Source organism: Ambystoma mexicanum, chromosome 6p (genome assembly GCF_040938575.1).
Source record: "Ambystoma mexicanum isolate Mex_15411 chromosome 6p, UKY_AmexF1_1, whole genome shotgun sequence".
In the NCBI taxonomy this organism is placed as follows: domain Eukaryota; kingdom Metazoa; phylum Chordata; class Amphibia; order Caudata; family Ambystomatidae; genus Ambystoma; species Ambystoma mexicanum.
Genome location: NC_090935.1, coordinates 436,455,065 through 436,480,432, shown reverse-complemented (window position 1 = coordinate 436,480,432; position 25,368 = coordinate 436,455,065). Strand labels below are relative to the sequence as shown.

General features: G+C 45.4%; 1 protein-coding gene across 1 annotated transcript in view; it reads left to right on the top strand.

Annotated features, from left to right (window-relative positions):
- The window catches only part of EMB (embigin), a 247,742-nt gene that overhangs the window by 21,162 nt on the left and 201,212 nt on the right, over window positions 1-25,368 (top strand). Inside the window, exon 2 of the mRNA XM_069627247.1 lies at window positions 2,956-3,039. Within this exon, the coding sequence (XP_069483348.1) occupies window positions 2,956-3,039 (84 nt within the window). The remainder of the gene's footprint in view (window positions 1-2,955; window positions 3,040-25,368) is intronic.

Below are 25,368 nucleotides of genomic sequence, written 5' to 3'. Positions count from 1 at the left end.
CGCTATGGCAAATCTGTTCATGCATCACTACGAGCAGGTCCACGCTTTTGCTAACAAGGATTTCAACAGTTCCATTTTCAAATGGCTACGCTATATAGACGATGTCTTGATGATATGGTCGGGAACAGCAGACCAACTTGAGGCTTTTAAAGAATACCTCAACAATAACAACTTTGGCATTGAACTCTCTGGAGCCTCAAGCACAACGTCTATTGACTTTCTGGACATTACGATCACACCAACTGGCAAAGAGCTCATGACCTCTACCTTCAGGAAACCCACTGAGGTCAACTCCGTACTACACGCATCCAGCTGTCATAAGAAATCAGTGATCAGCAACATTCCCAAAGGGGAGTTTTTACGAGCCAAAAGAAACTGCACCACGCCTTTGGATTATGGAAAAGAATGTGCAATCCTTACCAGACGCTTCTCTGCAAGAGGCTACCCTGAACAGGCTGTTGAAGCAGCAAAAATACTGGCAACCAAAAGAGAATGTGCAACCTTACTGACACCAAGAGAACAGCCAAAGGAACTGGCTAGCAATGACAACAAGATCCGATACATCACCCAATATTGCAGTGACAGCCAACAAGTGCAGAAAATACTAAGGAAACACTGGCATATTCTACAAATAGATGATGATATCACAAAATAGCTACCGGACAAACCATGCCTAACCTACACGAAAGCAAGAACTCTCAGGAACATCCTAAGCCCCTCATACATGGCACCTAATCCCAGAACCAACGAAAACTGGCTCACAAGCAGTAAACCCACAGGCTTTTACAAATGTGTGATGTGCTCAATGTGCAAATTTATAAGGAATTCTAAGACCATCAAGTTCAATGACAATGACACACATATCATTAGACAATATATCAATTGCAAATCAAAATATGTCATCTATACCATTGTATGAGTATGTAAAAAGAAATACATTGGAAGTACCAAAAGAGAGCTCAGAATCAGAATAAGGGAACATCTAAGCTCACTTCATTCTCAAGACTCCATATACCCACTGGCCGCCCACTGGCAAGAAAAACATCAGGGGGACAACAAAGATGACATCACCTTCATGGGTTTGGAATCAATACCGGTCAAGTGGCACAGCGAGTAGAGCGCTCGCTTTGACAACCGTGCAGAGCCTGTTAACGCAGGTTCGAATCCCGGCGGGGCCAAACTCAGCCTTTCATCCTTCCGAGGTCGATAAATGAGCACCACACACCGTGGGCAATAATAAGCAGCGCTCAGATAACTGAGGGTTCGTAGCGCTATATAAATGCCTAATTATTATTATTATTATTATAATACCAACAGATGCAAGAGGTGGCAACAGGTAACTCCACCTACGCCAAAAAGAAGCTTGACTAATATGCAAATACAGAGGAGTCGCTACCGGCCTTAACAGCGATCATGATTTTCATGTTTTCTTGTGACCAGTCAAACTGCTTAAACTGTCTCTGTCTCTCATCCCTTCCAACCTTGCCTCAACTTCAGAGGACAAGCCTGGCAGCCCTGGAAATAGACTTAGGACAGCCATTTAGCAGTCCCTTCGTGCTCACCGCTCCCAAATCCCTTTTCAGCTCCCTTACACAGGGCGCATGTTACTGAACAAACCATTCTTACAAGTCCTGAACATCCCTTAAACCCCCCCACCCCAAATCTATGGGGACCAGGCACCCCTTGTTCATAAACAAGGCCAATCACAATGCACAGGATCCTGCATCCCTAGACTCCCTACACTCAATCGCATATTGTTGACCCAGGGACCAACGACATCCTTCTATTCCCCAGAACATGTACATACCATGTTACTAACAACCACCGGGTGCACGGCCACAGTAAACGTTTGGTGTACCACTATTCCCAACTCTGATACTGGCTTGGCTGCTCCCAGGTCACCATCAATAAGCGACATTTGGACACTTGTCCTCGTAGCCAATCCCTGTCCCAGAACAAAGACACACGCACTCCTCAATGCTCCAGGCACAATTACTATGTGCACAGTTGAGCCAATAGAACGTGAGCAGGCATGCCCCGCATTGATGCGTGTCATGCCTACTAGTGATGCCAGACCGGTCCCGGCAACACACACATCATTAGCTTGCAATCCCTACAGACTCAGCCCTCGGAGCCACTGTAGACACGCCCGCCAGTGACGCTCATCACGCCCCCCTATGACGCCAGATGGGGCGACCAGTCACAATCCTCCTCCCCACGCACCAACAGCCAATCCCGAGCTGACCCTGCCATCATCTCAGGAAGTGGACACTCACTGAATCACACCGTTCTTGCGGTCTGACACAGCTGCAACATACCGCCGATCCCGGCCTCAGGTAAGCCCTTTTGCCCACATAATGATGCCTCGAGACCACATCGGGCCCCCCAGCCCAACTCGCCATGCACCTCATATTACGGGTGACTACACCCCTGCTCTGCCACAACGGCCGCCCCTGGCCACCATACCCTGGGCTCGCTATTCTCCCAATGCTTCTGCGCCCCACTCCCGTACCTAAACAGACCGAGAGCAACTGCTCTCGTGCTCCGCTACAATGGCCGCGCCGACTACTAAACCCCAGGCTTACTTATCTCCCACCGCTTCAGCGCCCCAATCCCGTGCCTCACAGACCGAGAGCGCCTTGACCTTGCGCTCTACCCCCTCCTCCCTACCCACCATGGGGTCCCCAACTACAGTACCCTTGAATACCAGCAACCTGGCGGGCCCACCCGGTGCACCTCAATGCCACTACGAACCAACCCCCTGGTACTACACACTCGCGCTCCACCGCCCAGTCCTATTGACACTAACAGGCAGCTCGGCCCTACCACCACCCAGCTGCACCACCAGCAACCTAGGCCAATCCACGCCACCTCCAATCAAATCAAATGTACTCAAGGAAACTATCCTATGGAATCTCTGTTCCAATCCTAACCCAACCAACTGGTTTTTTACAGACCAGGCTAACCAGCCTCCATTGGTACCCCTACCTGGGCCACCAGCCATCAGCTCTACCACAAGTCTGCTGCCACCTGTTTTTGGTAAGCCCTAACCTCCTTGGCTTTCTCATAACCTTCTTGCTGTTACCTAACGATCTACCAACTGGTACTAATATACTCCTTATTTTCTCCCCTTTCTCATTCCTTGGTACTCGGTTTCTTGAATGGTACTCTATGCTTGCTCTCACCAATATGTCTGATAACCCTAATCATCATGATGAATGTATTTTCGTAAATGCCACCCTAAATCACCACAACTCACCTCACATCACTGCACTGATGATGTTGACTACATGTACTATGTATATTACTCCTATGTTTCCCAAACAATACTATCTGAAAATATGTTGAATCTGTACAAAATGCGATTAACTAATACAAAAACTGTATATAAAACTCATATGTCACTTCGCCGGATCCCTTCACTCACACCATATCACCCCACTCACCATAATCACAGCCTTGATAAAGACTTTGGTTGAAACGCGCGTCTGCTGCTTGTAGTTTCACCAACTTAGCACGGAAAAAGATAATATCTATGTTGTTTAAACAATAATAAAACCACAACTCACATGAATCAAGGACTGGACTATTACTATTAGATCTTTTAACAATTGGACTACCAAATCCAGCCAGCGCCAACTACTAACTAAGGTTTGTCACCCCACCAATTACCAAACCTTCCCGGGAACCTAGGAGTGGCTCCTAAGACAAACCAAGGCAGCAGGCTAAATAATTACTAACACTAACAGGAGGTGCGCAGAGGACCGGCGGTCCCGACACCAATACTCCTCAACCCCCTGAAACTCTACTACATTATCAGTGTTTCAGGGACTGTAATAAGAACTTGTTGATAAGGAGCTAAATGCAGCTCGTGGATACCAGGCATCATGCAGTATGCAGGGGCTGCCGCTGTGGAACCAGGATGCTGTCCATAGTGAGATGCAAAACTAAGCAAACTAGCAACTTTTGCCGATTATACAGACCAGTGGTTCAATTGTCTTCTTGACATGTGCTGAAGCTCTTTTGGACACATTCCCAAACACCTACATAAATGTCACATAGGTGTGTTTGTATGGTACTAGTAGGTATAGGGATTTAAAATGAGCTTGTGGTAGTTTCTGGTGTCGTCAAGATAACAAGGTGCTTCTCCTTGGATACCGGCATTAGGTAAACGGCTCCCAAACGTTAGATATTTATGGAGTAGGATATAGCTCACTCTGACATTTCCCTATACCATTATCCGATCTAGTGATTTGTGACTCAGCTGAATCTCTCACTCTTTATTTTCATCTCTCTGTCTCTCCCCCTCACTTTACTTCTTTCTCTCTCTCGTTCTTACACACGCATGCACATACGTGCGCATATTCTGATTCTTTGTTTCACCTCTGTCTCTCACAGAATCTCCCCTTTCTCGTGGTCTTGTAATTGAAGGCTTTAACAAAGACAGGGTTAAAAAAGGGACAGGCCAAACATGTAAGCGTTCTGTGCCATTATTAGATCTTGTGGTGTGTGACTCAGCAGAATGCAGGACTTTTCAATAACTTACCATTTGTTTATTATAATTGGCGCTTCCTCCTGGGAGAGGCAGACATATAACTGCAGGGCTTCCACGCCGGAGTGATTGATCTGTGAGAACAGATTTTGGCAGTGTGTTTTCCTGTTTTAAACCGGTTACGCTATCTGATTCTTAAAGGCAGAAACTGTCAGCAGAGAAAAAAAAAATCTCTTTTAGATTTCAGATATAGGCCACCACTAAACTGAATGCTGCTTTTGCACAATTACTTATATGGTAATGGAATAGGACCAAGGAATTCCAAAATAATGAGGTATGTAGAGATTACCTCCACGTTCATCTTCCTCATTTTAGCCCAAACTTCATTGAGAAAGACCTTCATGTGACAGGGACACCCACTGCCACACATTCCTAGACAATTTTGGAAAAAAGCCATTACAAGGGTAGTTCTTTCTCTATGTTCAAACGATTCTTTTTCTTTTTCTCTAGCCAGTGCCCGTGGACAAGGAGAAGTTGCAGCTCATGATAGTGGACGGCGTAGCAGCGGAATAAATTCCTTTGCAGGGATATCCAGCTCATAATACTGATGAACTTAATGTGTGGCGTATGAAAATAGGAGATCTATAAATTTTTTCTTTTTTTTTAACATTTGTAAAGCACCCGAACCCTGAGGCACCAGGGCGCTGTTACGAGACCAGTTACATGATATCATTTTAGCGAACTAAATAGTAGATTAAGGACAGCCAACAGTGATCAGAGGCCAGAAGGCCAGAATGGGTGTTTTTCAATTAGGTGAAAAGCCATGTTATTGGAGCTTTGCGGAATGTCCAGAAGGAGCTCTCAGCTCTTAGTTCAGTGGGGAGAGAGTTCCAGTGGTTAACAGCTATAGTTGGGAAGATCGGCCCTCCTCCTTTCGCTCTTTTGGCTTTAGGTAGGCTGAGGCAGTGGGCATAGGTGGACCTTACCGGTCTATTGGATTTGGATCTCTCAATTTTCTGGGCTAGGCATTGCAGTGCTGAGTTGCTCAAACATTTGTGAGCCACAATAGCGTTTTGAAAATGATGCTTTCTTTAATGGGAAGCCCATGCACTTTTCTTCTGGCGGATGATATGTGGTCTCTCCTTTGGATGTTTAGGGCCACCTCTCCTTCCTCTTTCCCTGAGGTTTCTAGACAAGTCCAATCTATGAAAGTCTCGTCAAAACAGGTTCTTCCCTGTTCTTCCAAAACCATCCAAGGATCACATTGACACCTTTGCTCCTGCCCTGCCTGCCTTCTCTAACCACTCCTTTGCCAATGGAGCCTTCCCTTTCGCCCTGAAGCACTCTCTTGTGCACCCTCTTCTCATGAAACCGTTAGCCGACCCCTCCTGCCTGGCTAACTATCTCCCGATCTCCATCTCCCCTTTCCTGGTCAAACTCCTGGAAAAAGCTGTCCATCTCCCAGCTTTATTTTCACACTGAATCTGTTGGTTGTCTCCATGACCATCAGTGTGGCTTCAGAGCAGCAGAAACACGAAAACTGCTCTCCTGAACATCCATGAAGACCTGCTCTCTAACTTTGATTCTAATCTCCCCTCTGTCCTCATCTTACTCGATCTCTCTTCTGCCTTTGACACTGTCAACCAAGCCATCCTGCTCAATCGTCTCCGTGATAACCTGGGGATCACCGGTCAGGGCCTGGTGTGGCTGTCTTCTTTCCTCTCTGATCAACCCTCCCAGGTTGAACTTGGGTCCTTCCTCTCCTCTATTTGTATCTCTACCTGTGGTGTCCCTCAGGGGTCTAACCTCTCTCCCTGGCTGTTCAACCAATACCTGGCACTTCTCCCCCACCGCATTGCAGCGCTCTGCCCCAACTTCCAGTGCTATGCGGATGATACTCAGCTCATTTTCAGGCTACCCTCAGCCACCTCCTCTCCCACTTTCATCTCTGACTGTCTGTCCGCTATCCAGGAATGGTGTGCCACCAATGATCTCTGCCTTAGTGCCAGTAAGACCGAGATTCTCCTCATCGGCACACCGCTCCCTCCTTTCCTGTCACTCCCTGGCCGGCCTCTATTGGCCCTCTCCCTGCTCCCACCTGTGAGGTTAAGAACCTTCGGGCATCTTATACTCCACACTCTCCTTCTCTCCTCACATCTCTGAGGTCTCTAAGAAATCGCACAACCAGATGCACCTCCTCAGAGGTATTCCTCCCTTCCTCTCCTTCCCCCAGAAGCTCACTGTCTCCAGAGTTCTGCTTCTTTCTAGGCTGGACTACTGCAACAGCCTCTTTCAAAATCTGCTTGCTTCTACTCTCCGCCCTCTGAAACTCACCCAGAACAGGACTGCAAGACTTGTCCTTGGCCTCAAGCCCAGGGATCGTATCTCTGCCGCACTGAAATCTCTGCATTGGCTCCCAGTGGCTGCAAGGATTAAGTTCAAGACCCTCTGCATTGTCCACAAGGCCTTCTGGGGCCTGGGTCCTCCATACCTCCAACTCTCTCTTCGTAAATACCTTCCTACTCTAGCTCTTCGCTCCTCCACCTCCAACTCCCTCAGGGTCAGTTGCTTCTCTAAGTTGGTGATAGATCTCTTTCTTCGGCTGGGGCCTTCCTCTGGAACAGCCTTCCTGCCTCTCTGAAACTCGAGGAGAACCATCTCTGTTTCCGGAAGTATGTCAAGACCTTCCTCTTTGCTTCTGTCTTCTCTCTTCCTCTCCACTGCTAATTTCCTGTCTGATACTGCACTTATCACTTGGCTACCCTCTGATTTCAGACCCAGGTCCCTACCCGCCCAGTTACACACCCGCACTGGCTCCCGGCAACCCTTGCACTTGGGTCTGTATCTGTGACCCTACAGTCCTTCTACCTGCACTTTTGGACACCTGCTGTCTGCACATACCCCTGTACCTGCCACCTGCTGGGCGCACTTCTTGTTATTGTTTTGATCCAGTGTACAGCACTGCACCCTCCCCTTTCCCCTGGCACTTTTCTCCTCACACTCCCCTGCACTGTTGCGATCTCAATGTCACTTGGCCTAGTAAGATCGTTGTCTCTGTCCTCCCTCTGATCCCCCTTCCTTGCCTCGTTGAACCTTGACACACTTGTGTATAGGCGCATTACAAATGCCATATCATATCATTTATTCATGTTCTTTTTTGAGGTGCCTGCAAAGAGAGCATTACAATAGTCCAGTTTTGCTCCTATCGTTGCTCTGGCGATGGATAAGCAGCTATGCGGGGTTAAGAATTATCTTGCAACCATGATACGTTTGGCTATGTAAGCTGCTGAGGAGGCGATCGCATTAACTAGGTTTGTGAGGGAGAGCGCAGAGTCTATGCAGACCCCCAGTGTTTATACTGCGGCTAATACTGGGATCTGGTGTACGTCTATGATGTAGGAGGTGTATTGGGGACCGAGTTTCTGCAGCATTGAAAATGGGCCTGACAGTAGGATCTTGGTCCTGTCTTTGTTTAGACATAGGTAGTTAGCTGCCATCCATGATTGTATCGTGGAATAGATTTTGTCAAGCAAGCGCGTGTCTTCTTCGTAGCAGGCTGACAAGCGGAGGAGGATTTGGGTGTCATTGGCATAGTTGGTGTAGGATATGCCGATTTCATCCAGGATGTCAAAAAGAGGTTTTGTGAATATGTTGTAGAGTGAAGGGGAAACACAGGAACCTTGGGGGACGCTACAGGGGATAGGGATGTGGGACACTGGCAGTGTCTGGGAAGACTCACTTGGTTCTGTCTTCCAGGAAGGAAGCTATCCAAGATGTGGCATCGGGGGAGAAATTGGCTGAGATGATGAGGTGGTGACATAGAGTGGGGTGGTCTACAAGGTCAAACGCAGCCGATAGGTTTAGCAGGAGAAGGATGGCAGGTTTGACCTCATCTCTGAAGGAATCAAGCTGGATTTTAAGGTCTAATAGTGCTATTTCGGTGCCATGGCCAGGATGGAAGCCTGATTGCTGCATACCTAGGATGTGGTTAGATTCAAGATGGGCTTGGATCTGGTTGTATGCTGCTCTGTCTAAGATCTTCAGGAGGAAAGGTACTGTCATTATGGGGCGGTAGTTATTTGGCACAGCGGGGTCCAGTGGCAGTTTCATAAGTAGTGGGCGGACCCAGGATTCCTTGAGGCTCACTGGAACCATGTTGTTGGCGAAGGAAGCATTAATACATTTGGTGATGAATCGCACCAGGTGCTCTGAGTAGTCTTTGATAGTAGCTGCTGGGCAGGTGTCACCCTTACAGTTCGAGGGTTTAAGGTTATTAACGATGTTGGCCTTTGGGTCTCAGATAATTGTCTGAATTTGAAGGCAGGTGCCGGGGGTACTTTGGGAGGTCTGGGGAGTTAGGGGGTTGTTTTTTTTCTGTTTCTGTTCAATTGTTTTCTGTAGTAGATTTTCTCGCACATAGCATTCTGAATGTTTGTGCACCACGTTTCACCTTTGCCAATGGGATTAAGGGCTGTGGCGGGTGCCTCAAGTTCTCTGAGGATTTTGAACAATTCCTTGGAATTTGAGTTGGCATTCCCAATTCTGGTGTTGTACAATTGGGCTTTTGCAGCTGTGATAGCTTGCTTGTATTGTTTGGTGATTTTGTTAAAGGCAGTTTAAACGGTTTTGTGGGCTGTTTTTTGCAAAGCGCTTCTGCTTGTCTTTTCTTACTGCGCAAGGTTTGAAGGTCTTTGGTGAACCAGGGGTTGAGGTAGAAGTCGTGGGCTTAGCCTTTCTGGGGATGAGAGGGGCAACCAGGTTGATAGGATTAGTGAGGGTGATGGCATATCGGTCAACAAAGTGCTTGGGGGTCAGTTATGTCCATAGGTACTGAGGGAAGGGGCTTGAGTCAGAGGGAGATGGAGTCTTTGGTGATTATTCTCAAGCTACGGGACAGAGTAGGTGGGGGTGTAAGTGGCAGGCAGATGAGTTGTTTAAGGGGTGGGAAGGAGAAGCTGCTGATGTGGTGGTCCGACCATGGGCATAGGGTGTTGGAGGTGATGGTGACCTGGCTGTTCAGGTCGGCTATCCAGTCGAGGGTTCTGTCTTTGTCATGGGTGGGAGAGGATATACAATATGTATAGGAATCCAAGGTCCGAAAGTGCATTTGCTGCAGTGGTGGCTGCTGTGTCAAATGGGTCTTGTAGGCCCAGGTTGAAGTCACCTAGGATTATGGCTTTGGTGGTGGATTTGATGTTGCTGCCTAGCAGGTGCTTGATGTGTTCCTCGATAGCGACTGGGAATATACCCAGAACAATTCACAGCAGTTTAGAGAGCAGTCGAGGCTAAATCTCAGGATGGGTGAGGGTGATCAGTGGTTTCCAATGAGCACACACAGTGAAACACCAAGAATTATAATTAGACAGAAGTTTATGAAAGTATACTATTTATTATAGGCCCAATAACAACACAAATGAATCATGAAATGTAATTGTAAAACACCACACAAGCAACACACTATGTAATATATACACAGTCACTGGAGTCAGTGCGAGAACGTGAATAACACTCCACCCATACCTGCAGAGGAAAAGGGTGAATAACTTTAACAGCACCAACAATCTTCAGAGATGGCAACCCAAACTTAATAAGTCCAGCCCTAAAATGAATGGAACCTTGTGCTCAATGTTCAATGGGTACGTAATTGCACACAGCCAGTGCGTAAAGTTCACAAAGTACTTATGAGAGAGCGGGAAAACGTTAGGGGGAGAATTCTGAAGAGGTGAAATGGATTCCAAAAGTTGAGAGGATCTGCAATGATAGTTAAAGCTGTTCTCAACTTTCAGAGGGCTTTAGAAAGTGAATGCTGCCCAAGCCAACAGGCAAGCCAAAACGAACCTTCAATAATTAAGTGCATTTGGATGAACAAAGGGCCACAGGGAAGTGACTACACTACTCACCCCCCTTAGCTCGGTTTTGGTCCAAACTTGGCAGGTCTAGGGATGGTTGTCAGAGGTGTGATTTCCTATCCTCTGTTTCGGTTTCCAGATGCACAGGTGTTGCAGGTGAGGACAGAGGTCCGGTATGGGACATGAGCTGCTACTCTTGATTTGGATGAAGAACATAGAAAACACTGATGCAGCAGGCCTCAGAGCACTGCAAGTAACGCGGGACAACCACCTTCAGTGACCGTCCCCTTTGCTAAGACGCGCAGGGGAGCCCAACTGTCACAGTTTGATGCATCCTGCTATCTCAATTCCCAAAGATGCGGGGATGACAAAATTGGGCGCAGGGGTGCTTTGTTGGATAAGCTGTGATTCCTCAAAGTCTCACATCGAAACTCAAAATGACGACGCTCCTGAATAGCAACCAAGCATTCAGCTGGTCAGCCCACTGGATGGCCCTGTGACACTCCTGACAGGCTTACTTGCAGGGTTACCAAGTAAGTTGTGTGTGATTGGTCCCACCACTCAAAGCATTTGAAGCACCTTCACAGGTCTTCTGAGATCAGGTGCAAAGCAGGGATCTACCGGCACATCAGCGGTATTCGGGTGCCAGCCCTCTTCAAGTGTGTCTTAGGATCATCGTTAGTTCTGCACGGCTTCTCAGTATGCTTGATTCCTGTGTCAGATCCATTTGTTGCTGATCTGCTGGAATGAATGCAGGAACCCTCTAATTATCCACAGTCAGATGAGTGCTCACATCCAGCCCACCAATGGCGAGATATGCTCAATGCATGCACACCAGCAGTGGTCCAATCAGGGACCACTGGGGTTCTCATGCTCTCATGCACACCAGAAACTCTGACAACAGTAGTGTGCATTGGGACCAGACAGTCCCATCCCACTTCCCGGGTACCTCCGCACGTGACCGGCAGGGACCCGCAAAATAAGCAGCTCTCATGGCCAACTGCATGCCCAAATAAGGAAGTCCCATCCCTGGAAAGGGGAAGGCCTAGGAACAAAATAGTCAAAGGAACAGACAAATACCTTGTGGCATGGCCGTTTTAGACACTAGCCACAGTCCTGAGACAAACGCGGAAAACTTAGTAGGGCTCCGTAACAAGTTACCAAAATACAAGAAAAAGGTACTGCTGCCACCAGTCCATTCCATGGCACATTGTACAATCACCACAAATTCCTTAGAGGGTGTCTAGGGCCATACAACACAACAATCCCTTTGCGCTGTACTGTAAGGTACTTTGCACAATGATAATTGGTTACCAACAAGTGACAACAAAGTCAAAAAACTAAGAGAAAACAAAGTTTGTCAGTACTGACAGAATGAAGGACGTATCAGTTTGCCCATAACAATGAGCTAAAGCCCAGGGGAGTGCCGCTGAAGGCTGTGCTCCACTGTGAAAAGTCAGTGTAGGACACAGAAATAAATGCAAAATGTTTGGGGGTCCATGGACTATGGAGGAAATGTTTTTTCTAGAGAAAGCTACTTTGGGACAAAGATACCTTGGACGAAGCTACTTTTGGGTCACCCAGTTGATAAGGTGTTTACCCAATTATTGCGAGTTACACCAGGTTTGAGTCATGGCCCTCAGTCTTTCATGGGGACTCTAGGTGGGCTTTCAACCATGCAGCCACCAAGGGTACAGAGAGTGATGCGAGTCTGTATACCTCCAGGAACCTAAATTGTGTGGTTATCATATATTGTTCTGTAATGGACATCTAGGGCACACCCTCACTTCACTTGCAATGTACTTCTGGCCAGTGCATAAAGTTGTGGGAGCTTTCACCCCATTGAATGACCTGTCTCCTTTGGCTTGGAAGGGGAATGAGGTCCATGTCCCTTTCAGTGTAGACACACTGTGTTTGGGGATGGGCATTTACCTTGACAAATACCTATCACACCTCAGCCATCATTATCTGGGCCTCAGCATCAGCAACCCAAAACATAAGAGTTGAAGCCTTAATCTAGTCAACCCTTCCGTACTGGTACAGGGGTAGCTGTCTCTGATTTTTCCTACAACCAAGGGATGAAACCAATTCAACATGGTTGAGTATTAGAAGTCATGAATTCCAGTTATGTCATGAAATATGGCCCCAGTCAAGTGTTGCCCAGTAAAACAAAAAGTTCATACATCTGGAATTCAGCAACTGCCCTTGAAAAATGCAATAATACATGGTTCCCTGGGTGAAGCAACCAGAGGTTGCGATTACACCCTTTTTCTTACAAAAGACATCTGGGGGCACGCCTGTTTCTCATCTAAAGGAGTTTCCCATATATGAGATTCAAAATGGTGACCCTTCAGGCGATAATCTCTCTGATGCAAAGAGGGGACTTTTGGTCCTCATCAGATATATAGGATGTCTTCCCTGCATCCTCATGTACATTGATTTTCAGAAGTGTCTCAGTTTTATCAGAACTAACATTTTATTATTATTTTTATTGGTGTATCTGTATTTGATTCTAAAAGAACCTTTACAAAAAAGATTGAAAATTGTTATTAAAAATACAAAATATTACCAATTCACTTTAAGGGGAAGCATATTAAGAATACACAAATTAAATAATCACGTGACAAACATCACATACGTCATCTCATATGGCCCTCTAATGGGCAATGTAGGCAATGAGGGCTTATCAATGTAGGAAATTCAACTTTAAGAATATACGACATAAAACTTTAAAAATACCGACATAATAAAATAGCAAAGACACTTTTTCATTAAAACCACTATATCCATGCCTATGCTGCCTACCCTTGGTATTATACGTAAAGTAGTCGTTCACCAATCAAAAGTTGCCATGCCCCGTCTAATCAATAACTGGCTCCTATTCCCTCCCGATGAAAAACGTTCACAATGTGTTTCCACATCCACTATAGATCGACATGCACCCCCACTGACTCTGAGTTTAAGCAATAATTCCAAAATGCCATTGTTCTAATAGAGTCTGGGTTGTGTACATATTTGTCCCATATACGCATGTAAACCAACCCAAGTCTTTGCATTCTGTAAATCCATGTTGGGGGTTTCAATCTTTACCGGGATCTTACAAATACAGCAAATCCTTGCCTCTAACAGAATCACTATGAAAGCACTAAGAGGGGGTAGCTGGTTTATTCACAATTTCAACATTATGTTATGAACTACATGGCTGGGGCTCTTCTGGAGGTATTTTTGGGTCTTCAAGTAGCAATGTACTACAGTGGTCGTATACCGGTAGGATCGAAGGATGGATAAATGTAAGTCATTATTCACCCAATCCCATTGTTCGACCCTTCTACCGAAAATGGCTTTCAACGTTTTGTAGCGAGTACCACGGCTAAAATCAGGAAACCAATTTATTAACTTTAATAACTCTTCATTCAGGCGTGAGAACTGTTGTATCTTGCCTCCTGCAAGATGTGCCTGGATCAGTGATGACATGGAGCAGGAACCAGGCGGACCCAGGTAGGTACAAATAGAAATAGATGCTTTATTGTTCTTGGTTACATAGATTCAGTCATGAAGGTAGGAGAGAAGGTCACACGCATCTGTCCTGGTTCCCTGCCATACTCCAAGTCCCAACCGTCACTCTGTGGAACTCCCAAACCTCCAACACTCCAAGCTCCACCTCACCATTCCATGAGACCCTTGCATTCACTCAGATCTCACACAGATCAATCAAGCTACAACACATCTCCCTCCTTAAAAACAACCACAAGAAACAGATCACACCCACTATCATGCTAGGACTAACAATCATAATAACCATAACTCCTTCCACCCCGGCCTGCCACGCCGGGGTCTCAGTGCTGCCACCACCAAGCACGTACCTTTCCACACAGGACAATGAAACCGAACTACACACTAAAACCTTCCTAAACTAAACTCCTTCCACCAGGACTGCCACCCCCAGCCACAGGTCTGCCACACCTGAGCACAATCTACGCCCCTCTATGGGGCAGAACACTTGCCAAAGCATTGTAGCCGCAAAGCTGTAAATACAGCAATGGCCCAAACAAAATGTCCTAAACATGCCAACCAAAATTCCATAGACGCAACCATTAACACACACACAAACAATACGTCAACCCACAAACAAACCATGCACACACCAACAAACCATGCCTCAACCCACAAACAAACAATGCCTCATCCCTTCTCCCTAAAGAAAACATGAAAAAGGATGAAAAATTATAGCAAAATGACTCACAAATACAAAGATCACAAAAAATCACAAAACGCAACCACAAAAAGGAAAGATGTGGTGCGTGGGCTATGCACAGTGAAACCATGCAAAACTATCACAATAAAAACCACAAGAATGAAAAACTGTGGTGCAATGCAAACTCAAAATTTGCAAAACAGTTCAGACGCACACAAAAGATGGAAAAATCTGTAGTGCAATCTAAACATTCCCAAATAAAACAAATTAGATAAATTCAATGTAGATAAAATTCAGTAAAAACCTTGTCAGTGTGTGGATCAACCTGGTCCTCAATGACCATAACTTCAACCACATGAAACACACAACAACACTGGCCTCAAAATCTCTGTGTGCCACTCCAAAACAATTAACCAAAATCAACTGGCATGCTAATCACCATACTACACCTTACATGCAGCGCCTGGCACTACAGAAACAACTACTAGGAGTCTGAAGCTTACTCCTAAAAGACACTAACCTCAACACTGGAGAACACTGTGCGGTCACTTACAACGCACAAGAATTATAACATGGTCCCCTTGCCCAACACTAACAAAAAAAGAACTATGTATCACTACACAGTAGGTCCAAATGCACTCTTAGGGGGACAATAATCCCAATGTAGTTTAGTAGAACTGAGAATCAGTTGCCTCACTGTTTGTGAGGAAGATACTTTACATTAATCACAGTGCGGTTTCAATTTAAATAAGCTTAAGCTTCAATATACGTTTGTCTATTGCTATTCAGTAACAAATCACTGTCGGCATTACAGTGTTGATAACAAAATAGATTGTCGATCACACAAGGTTTTGAATGTCCATACTCCCCAATTGATCCATCCAATTGGAGTCAAGGACAATAGGGTAATCATACATTATCTACCACGTACAATGTTATCACAAATTTCCTCATTTGGGCTGAAATATCTAAAACAACAATTTCATCAATGTATGTGCAGACTCCAGTGTGTCTACGTGTACACACATGAATTTTCCACGTTATATCATACAGTCCTTGTTGCTCCAAAATAGCTCATTAGCGGTGTTTTCTGTCACCAATGCGTTCCGGATCATAGATCCATCCTCAGGGTGTGAGCTACATGTTCTTGGTCATCATGAATTTCTTTGGAGTGGCCCTACAGGGTAATCCAGAATAAACACTCAGTCTCAGAACCAGTAAGGTCCTAATTATGAACTTCTAAGTAAGAGAAAGGTAGCACCAACCTCTATAATTCTTTACAAAGTACCAACTTCAAACCTGTAAGGGTAAAAAATATAGTAAGGCCGAGACGGTGCTAAGGTACTTGCTGACATTTGCTCAAAGCCAAGGGCAGAGGGGGACTCACCCAGTCTTCAGAGAGGGTCGAAAGGGGATGCTGGGTTCAGTGGAAGTACGGTCCAAAGGCACTCTATAACAAAATAGAGAAGAGGCGTGGGTTAGGAGGATGTTAATAAAAGTTAACTATCTCAGAGGTTAAGTGGAATTTGTACCCCTGGCGACTGCTCCAACAGAGCAGGGATTAAAAGGTATATCTGCGTCACAAAAAGCGTTACAAACAGCGCGCTGCCACACATGAAGATACAGTATAAGCTACCATAACTTCTCACTCTATGAATCATCTCAAAACTAATGCAGCCAAGCAATCCGAAATGCCTCAAAGTCTGGATGGAATGTATACACGACTCAAAATGAGCTGAGGCAACGAAGTATATTTAACCAGCAGTATGCGATTGCAACATGTGCACCCGCACATCACGTATACCAAAAAAGAAATAAAACTACATATTTCAACACATGTAGCAGCACATTGCGTGTATCAAGCATCCACTAAACTGCATATTGGTAGTGTAATATACCGAACCGTCGGTTCGGTCATACCTTAACAGCAGAGGTCTTTGTTGATATGACCCCACAAACGTGGGCGGCTAGACTGCGGAGCTGTTAGTGACGTTGCTGTGGTTACCATGCGCATGCGCGTCTGGCACCATGGCCGTGTCCTCCATCTTGGTGTGGGCCTCAGGTGTATCGTTGCCTAGGCAAGCTTCCCGGAGTCTGGAACGGCCAAGTCGGAAGCCGATTCAGAAGGGGGGGAGGGACAGATAGTGCAGAGAATACTAAGCTGAAGAGCAAGACTGGGGGCACAACCACGGTCGAAGATTCGCCACAGTGTGCCCCCATATCTTAAGCTCTGAAGCTGAATTAATGGTGTTAGTTGTGACATATGCCTAATGTTCAGCTCACTGGAGGGAAGACTTGAGTGTTCACTCCGCATCACCCTGCAGGGTGAACTAATCCATTCAAAGGGTTACATTGATGCCACGGAAAGGACATCATAATTGTAAAAGTAGACCTCATTCATGCCAAATACAGTACATTTTAACCGCAGTTCAGAGATAAATACAGTAGAGACATACAGTGGATCACAATTGAATGCAGTTTGAATAGAGGATGTATCACAATGCATAAAGTTAAAACAAAACACATGAGGTCAAAATCAGTATTCATGCCCCTCGGGCTTAAGGAGTCCAGAAGATTTACCCATAAGATTTCTCGTTGCCAAATACACTACATTTTATCTGCAGTTCAGAGATAAGTACAGTAGAGACATAGAGTGGATCACAATTGAATATAGTTTGAATAGAGGGTGTATCAGAATGCATAAAGTTTAAACAAAGCACATTAGGTCAAAATCAGTATTCATGCCCCTTGGGCTAAATGAGTCCAGAAGATCTACCCACAAGATTTCCCGTTGCAGAAATTTCCGTTGTATGTCACCACCACTGCTGCCTAATGATACCTGTTCGAGAATAACTCATTTTAATTGTGCGATGGTATGTCGTGCTTCCGAGAAGTGCATAGCCACAGGTGATTTTTGGTTTTTAGTACGTATGTTAAGACTTGTGTTCTGTCCATCTTATCTTGGCCTTGCCTGGTGGTCATCCCTAAATAATAGTACTTGCATGGGCACTTTAATGCATAGGCAACATTTTGTGCATCGCATGTGCATGAATGCCTCAATTGAATAGGTTTCCGTGAGTGGGGGTGGGTGATACCTCCCCACGATGACGTTTCCACAATGTTGGCAGTTATGACATGGTATCATGCCTTTGTATTGAATCAAAACTGGACGTGGTAGCACTTCAGCTTTCACTAGGCTCTTGTGCAATGATCTGCTGTTTTGATACACAAAGGTCAGGCGTTTTGGAAATAATTGTTGCAGTTGTGGGTCCATTCTCAACATCTGCCAGTTCTTTTGTATGACCTTCTTAATCCTCAGGCTCTGTACTGTGTGAGTTGTAACATACACCAAGGATTCACTGGGTTCTGTACAAGAAGTGTCTCGCGGTCGACATGTCCTACTTTCTCCACTACCACCAAGATGAGGGTGGGACTATGGCCTCTGGACGTTAACTTGGTCCGTAGCAAGGATGATTGACGTTCATACTCAGAAATGTCGGAAATATTTCTTCTGTAGCGTAAGAATTGACTGAGTGGGATACTATCAATTGTTCTTTGTGGGTGGAAACTGGTTGCCAGTAATAAACTATTCTGATCAGTTTGTTTGGTGTAAATTCTTGTTTCCAATGAATGTTCCCCTGCGTATATCTCCACATCCAATAAGTGGATGGTAGAACTGTTAGTTTCAGTCGTAAATTTGATTCTAGGATGCATCCCATTCATCATTGTGAAGAAGTCCTGTAATTCGTCCGGTGGGCCTGTCCAGATCCCAAAGATATTATCTATGTACCTAAGATAGATGGAAAGATGTTGCATCCATCTCGGAGATGACAATATATGTTCGTGTTCCAGATAATACATGTAGTTATTTGCATAGCCTGGTGCCATTGTGGCCCCCATGCTTGTGCCCGATAACTGTAGAAAGTAGCGATCTTGGAACTTGAAGAAGTTATTAATGAGGACTAGCTTCAAAAGAGTAAGGACAAAGAGTCTATCTCCTTGTCAGTTTTCTGATCTTAGTATGAGCCATTTAACTGCATCGATCCTGGCTTCATGCACAATGTTAGTGTAAAGTTATGTCACGTCCATAGTGAAAAGTTGGTCCCTTCCTTTCACAAATTGCACACTGTTGAGTTTTTGTAAGAAGTGTATCGTATCTCTGATATACGTTGCAGTCTCTAAAATCAAGGGTTGTAAAATCTTATCGAGATATTGAGCAAGGGGTTCAAGAAGGCTCTCAGTGCCGCGATAATCGGGCATTCTGGTGGTTTCAATGACTTCTTGTGTATTCTGGGCAATATGTACATCAATGGCATAATCGGATGTTTATTCTCTAGTAATCCACGGGTTTTTTTCCGATATGACGTCATTCTCCTCTGCCTCATCCAACACTACTTTGATGAGGGCCCATATCTTTTCTGTCGGATTGAAGGATACTTCGCTGTAGGTTTCCCCATCTTCTAGCTGATGTTCAATTTCTTCCAGGTAATCTTGTTTGTCCAGAGGACCAGCGCACCACCCTTATCGGCTGGTTTGAAAATGATTTCCACGTTGTCCAGTAAGTTTTTGGGTATCTGCCGTTCCCTTATTGTAAAGTTGCCTTGGGTATTTGTCTTGAAGTGTATCTTCTTAAAATCCTATACCACTGTTCTCTCAAACACCGTAAGTACATGATTTTGGACTGGTGGATTAAACATACTCTTTGGATTCAGCTCAAGGAACCTGTGTGGTTCATTGGTCATAGCATCTTCATCAAGGGAATCAAAAAAGACCTTAAGTCGCAATTTCCTCACAAGTCTGAAGAAGTAAATTTTCTCACGGAGAAGTGTGCTATTGTGCATGGGACAAAGGACAAGCCTTTCTTCAACACTTGTAGTTCCATCTTGGATAGACGGTAGGATGAGATATTAACTATTAGGCTTTCTTTGTCGCTTTTTTCCTCTGAGGATTTCTCCTTCTTTCCTCTTCGGATTGGCTTTTGTCTAAAAAATCCACTTTGGCTACCGTTTGGTCACTGGCTTCTGGTACAGATGGTCTCTCCGCACTCTGGCCGAGAATCACTTCACGTTCAGTACTTGATGCGTCTGAGGATCAGCTGCTGTGGGTCCTGGTTTCGGCGTATGACCCTGATATGGTTTATTGGGGCGATGTCTGTAATACTCTTGCCAGCTATCCAAATTGTCCAACTTATAATCTTGGGTATCATGTCTACATTTTCTGATTTTTTTCGCTTCAAGTTCCTGTTTATAACTGGCTAGTTTCTGGTTCATATCGTCTAGGATTTGTTTAAACTGGTCATTCACATTTGTCAAACTATGGGCCAATTCCTCGATTGTTAAAAGTATATGGTCAAGGGAACACTTATTCAAAATTAAACGTCATCTCTTAACAAAAGCTGGGTTCTCCTTACAAAGTGTCAGTTCGAGGTTGACTCGTAGACCTCTAGGTATCCTTTTAGTAGTGTAGTATTCATCAAGTGTAGAGGCATGGAGTTTCAGGTTAATCTTCCATTCAAGTTGCCTTATCAGAGTCTCTTGTTTATCAGATGATGTCAATTCCGCTCCCGTGGCTTTAATCAATCCTAGTATCCATTTGGCTTCCTCTTCACTGAAAGTAAGTGTCTCTGCTCTATTATATGTTGTCTGATCAATCTTAGTGAATGACATAATAAGATGTGAACTGTAGTGTTCTTGTTGGACACAGGTTAACCCAATGGATGGTAAATGTGTGCGTGCTACCCCTGATTGCGTGGCCACTAGAGAGTGAACAAAAGAAGAGGGGTGCAGGGGTGCACTGACTTGTCTGGTCTCAAATTTAGCAAATCGTATATATCTCTATAGTTACTGAAGATGCTAACATTAAATTAAGCATGTGTGTAGTATACAAAATCCACTTCAGGTGCAGACGGGCTATAGTCACAGGGCCACTTGGGACAAAGAGCATATGGGCGTGCGCCACCCACATCCGCCAGGGGCCCTCCAAAAACACCCAATTTGAAATTTCTTTTTTTTTAGTACCTTGACTTGACTGCAGAAAGTTCCCCACAGACTGCAGGTCCCAGAAGCCCTTGCTCATCAGGAGCGCAACGGCACTCGGATCATCTGTAATACGCCGGGCTGCTAACTAGTGGCAACTTCCTTTTGCCTCTCGGCCCCAAACCTTTCACCAGGGCCCGATACTCCTCCTCTCCCATGAATGGGCTTCAGGCTTCTTCCATAGTCTGTCTGATGCATCTTATGCCACAGCCATCTCCTTCATTGGAACCTACTTCATTTTTCTTCACCAGCTTACCAAATATAACGCTTCTCCAAGCTGGTACATGGCATCAGGCTTTCTCTCCTTCACTTCTCCTTCGCTTGGCTCTCCCACCTTCCTCCGGGCTCAAGAATACCTTGTCACCAAAATGTTGTATCTTGCCTCCTGCAAGATGTACCTGGATCAGTGATGATATGGAGCAGGAACCAGGCTGACCCAGGTAGGTACAAACATAAATAGATGCTTTATTGTTCTTGGTTACATAGATTCAGTCCTGAAGGTAGGAGAGAAGGTCACAAGCATCTGTCCTGGTTCCCTGCCATACTCCAAGTCCCAACTGTCACTCTGTGGAACTCTCAAACCTCCAACACTCCAAGCTCCACCTCACCATTCCATGAGGCCCCTGCATTCACTCTTACCTCACACAGAGCAATCAAGCTACAACAAGAACTCCCCCTGTTACTTCCTATTGTAGTCCTCCTATCTCTGCCAGCAATCAATAACAGCTGACATTTTTGCCTAGAATTAGCTTTCAAGAAAAGTTTGCCTCTTTTTTATCAACAGTAGATCCTTAAGGGAGACTAACCCCAACTCCAGTCTGAGATATTCCACCGGTGTAGCCAGCAAATGTTTTAGTAGCCATCTCCAGAATAGGCCCACCAGTCTATCTAGCCAGTTTAGGTTGTCCATAACCAGAGCCTCCAGCCCATAAAGGACTGTCGGGCAATAATTTTGTTTATATAGCAAAATTATCCACTCTAGCAAATAGCCGGCTATCTTACAAGCAAGTTTATCAATCAAAGACATCAATTTCCTAGCCTTTTCTTTTTTGGTGTCAATAATGTACGGGTAATCCTTCTTACCGCTCATTTCTAACCCCAGGTACACGTATTTATCCACGTAGTTCAAAGTACCCAGTCCTGTATCGAAGGCAGGTCGATTCACCTTCCCGGGGGCTATGAACATAACCTTTGTTTTCTCCACGTTGATTGACAGTTCTTTCTCAGTTGCATATGCTATGAGTTCTGTGAACATATCTCTTGCATCATGGAAGGTATGCTTAAACATAACCAAATCGTCCACGTATAAAATATAGCATATGCTGTATTTTATACGTGGACGATTAAAATACAGCATACGATGTATGCTGTATTTTAATCGTAATACAGCATGCAGCAGCCTCAAGCCTTGGATAGGCGCGTGGGTAAACTAGCCAGATACAGGTTGAATAATAGGAGGGCCAAGGTGCATCCCTGTTTAACTCCAGTGCTAATCTCAAACCATGCGGTGGTGGTCCCCATGTCATCCAACCTCACCCCCCTGTGTTAGAGTGTAGGCCTCTCAAAATCACCAATAACCAACTAGGACATCCCCACTCCTCCATAGCTTTTCCCGTTGGACCCCATCAAATGCCGCCCGGAAGTCAATGGACACGATATATAAAGACGACCCCCCGCCTTAGCAGCTGCAGCTGTTATCAATCTATCTGTGACCCTAATGTTGTGGGTAGTAGAACAGCCCTGTTGAAATCTCATCTGGGTAAATTGCAGCAACTGGTTATCCTCTACCCATGTCTGAAAGGCCTTCAGGACTAATGACAAGAAGATTTCCCCTGTCCCATCCAAGAGGGATAGCAGCCTGTAATTTTCCGGCAGCAGTCTGTCCCCCTTTTTATAGACTGGTATGAGGATAGACTGTTTCCAGGAAGTAGGTATTTCTTGGTCCAGGCAAACCCTCGCAAATAAAGTATATAGAATCTTGGCCCATCTTTGCGGTTCGAATTTTAAGACGACACCAGCAAGGCTGTTAGGACCCAGAGCTATGGAGCTCTTTGATTTTCAGATAATCAGCTCAATCCTGTGCTCGGAGAGAACCAATGGCCAGCCCTCAGGTGCCTTAGCCAAGTTTTTCCTTGATTGGATTAATGAGTTTATGTGCCCTTTCACCCTTAGCGGAGGATAATATTCTCCATATTGCTCTACTCTCACCATTTCAAAAGGCAACAATCTTGTTTTGCCACTGGCTATTCAAAATCGAGCACCGCCAATGCTTAACCCAGCATCTATAGTCAATCTTAATTACCTTACTCTTGCAGCACCTCTCGCTTTCAGTGTAGCATTCGTAATTTCTTTCTCAGAGCCCTCTTAGCATCACAAATGATTATATCAAACTTGTTTGCATGCTTTTCAGTAATTACCATGGGGACCTTAGTGTCCTGTACAGTTTCCGTAGTTAAAGCCTGCAGCCATTGCTCAATCTCATTGTACACATTCTACCCAACTTGAGTGTATCTCTGGGTATAAGTCTAGAGATGGCCCTATTTGCTTGACTTCTGTGGCCTGCCGTCCACCGTATAAAGTTGTCGGAGTGGTTTGAATACAACCCCCTACCGCCTCCAAGGTTCCCAACTGGCTGTTGGCCTCTTATTGTTAAGGCCAGGATACCATGGTCGCTAAAGGTGTTGGGCAAAACCCTCAACTTAACTACCCTTTCTAGACAAGCATGTTGCCAAAACAATAATCCAGGGTGGATCTAAATTTACCCATGCCCCAGGTGTACTTGCCGGGGCAAACCCCCGGGTGCTACCATTCAGTAAGGTATGGTCTTGTTCCTTCAGAACATTCACCCATTGTAGGCCCATCTAATTGCTGCCCTTGTGTGACATTTCACTTCTTTCAAACACATTTGGGTACCGTGCTACCTCATTTTAATTAGTGCAGTGGGCATTCAAATCACCCCCTAGAATTATTAGTTGACTATCGCTTGTTCCCCAAATCCAAGTTAGCAGTGCCTCCAGGGAGTCATGTAGAAAATCCAGGGAAGGGCTATACAGGGGTACATATATCTTTATAATCATACAGGAACACTTCTCATCCGCATCCCCCAGACTTAATTCAACTTCTTGTACTGTGCTGCTCTTCATAGTTAGATTAATGTGGCTGGATTCTATACCTTGCCTTGCTCCAATTATTAAACCCCCATAGGGTCTTCCCTGCAGTCCCTTGTTGGTCATTGACTGATAGAGGTGATATCCTTCAATGTGTATTGTGGAATCAAGCCAGGTTTCTAGCAAGAGGATCATGTTGAATTCTCCCAATAATGGAGCCGATCTGTCTGCGTTTAACAGGTGCGAAAAAAAAACCTCATGTTCCAACTTGCAATGTTATAATTTCATTCGACCCCACTCTCCCAGTACAATATTTGGGCATGCGGTCGCCTAAGTGGCCCAACACTTTTTGTCCCATATTTCTCTGTGGCATACAAGGGAGAGAGATGTCTTGCTACCCCGGGATGTCTTGCCGACCTAATGGGGGGAGGGGGGGCGGGTGAGGCTGACCAAGATCAACATAGGAGTTGGCCCTTTTAACTAGCCGCTCATAACTAACAGACAGGTTAAAACCCAGGTTTGCTAGTTGGACCTCACAGGAACATAATAATGCTACTATCACCGCAGATGCACATTTAATCAATGCCCAGTTTGAAAAGCTGTCCCATCTGGGTAATTCAATGACTAGCATATCTGCAGTGCTAATCATAGATAGGTGGGGGATATGCTTCCATAGGTCTAGCAAGGTCATACGATTTCAAAAAAGGGCTAGCCGCGGTAGGGTTCAATTGCTCAATTTTCACCCAGGTACCTAAATTGGGTGCATATAGATCAGGGCCCGGGGATTGAACACTTCTTTACTGTAACAATAGTGCTCCATATTATACTGGATAGACTCCCTGTCTCCCCAGGTGGTAGTCATGCCGGCTAGATCACTTTTCCTGGCGTTACTCTCGTCGATCAAGGTAACTTCCCGGCTCAACCCCATATGTACTGGGGTTTTCGTAGGCTTGAGGGTACCAGTCTCTCTCGTGGGTTTAGTATGTCCAGCTTCAAATCTTACTCCCTTCCTCAGTGGTAACATAGGCTGCGTCTCTCCGGTCAGGGGTGTCAGGGGTCTAGGATGGACCCATTTGTCTAGCGGGCCTCTCAGTAGCACCTGCCGCATAGAACCGTTGTCCTGGATCTTACAAATGGTGGTTTTCTCATGAGACAGCGCAGGCGTCACTCTTCTGGAACATAAAGGCGGCAGAGAAGCCGTGCCCAGGGGGGGCAGACACACCTTGATTTATAACTCCTGCCTTTTTCTCGGAAGTCGATGGGGGACTTTTCATCATGGACAATTCGTTACAAAGAGCTTCAAGGGCATCTTCCTCGTTACAAGAGGCAATATTTATAGAGTCCAGCAAGCAGGTAGAGAAGTCAAAGAGGGAGTGACCCTCCCCCAAGGTGTCAGAGGGAACAATGATACAATTCTCTGGGTTTGTTGCTTTTATGATACGAGGTATATTCCCAGTGTCATCTGGTTTTCTCAACCCCTGCTCCTTAGTTCCTCCCAGGTATCCTGAATCTTGTGATGATAGGCCTGCCGGATAAGCTAGCAAGGTTTTCATGGTTTTAACCATAGTTAGTACTGAAGACTCGTTGATCTAGTTCTAAAGGCTTGTTGTTGGACTGCCATCCCGGAGCATATTTAAAGGATCTTGTCCATTTTAGTCGACAAGGTAGTATGGGCCCACCCATGCCTGTG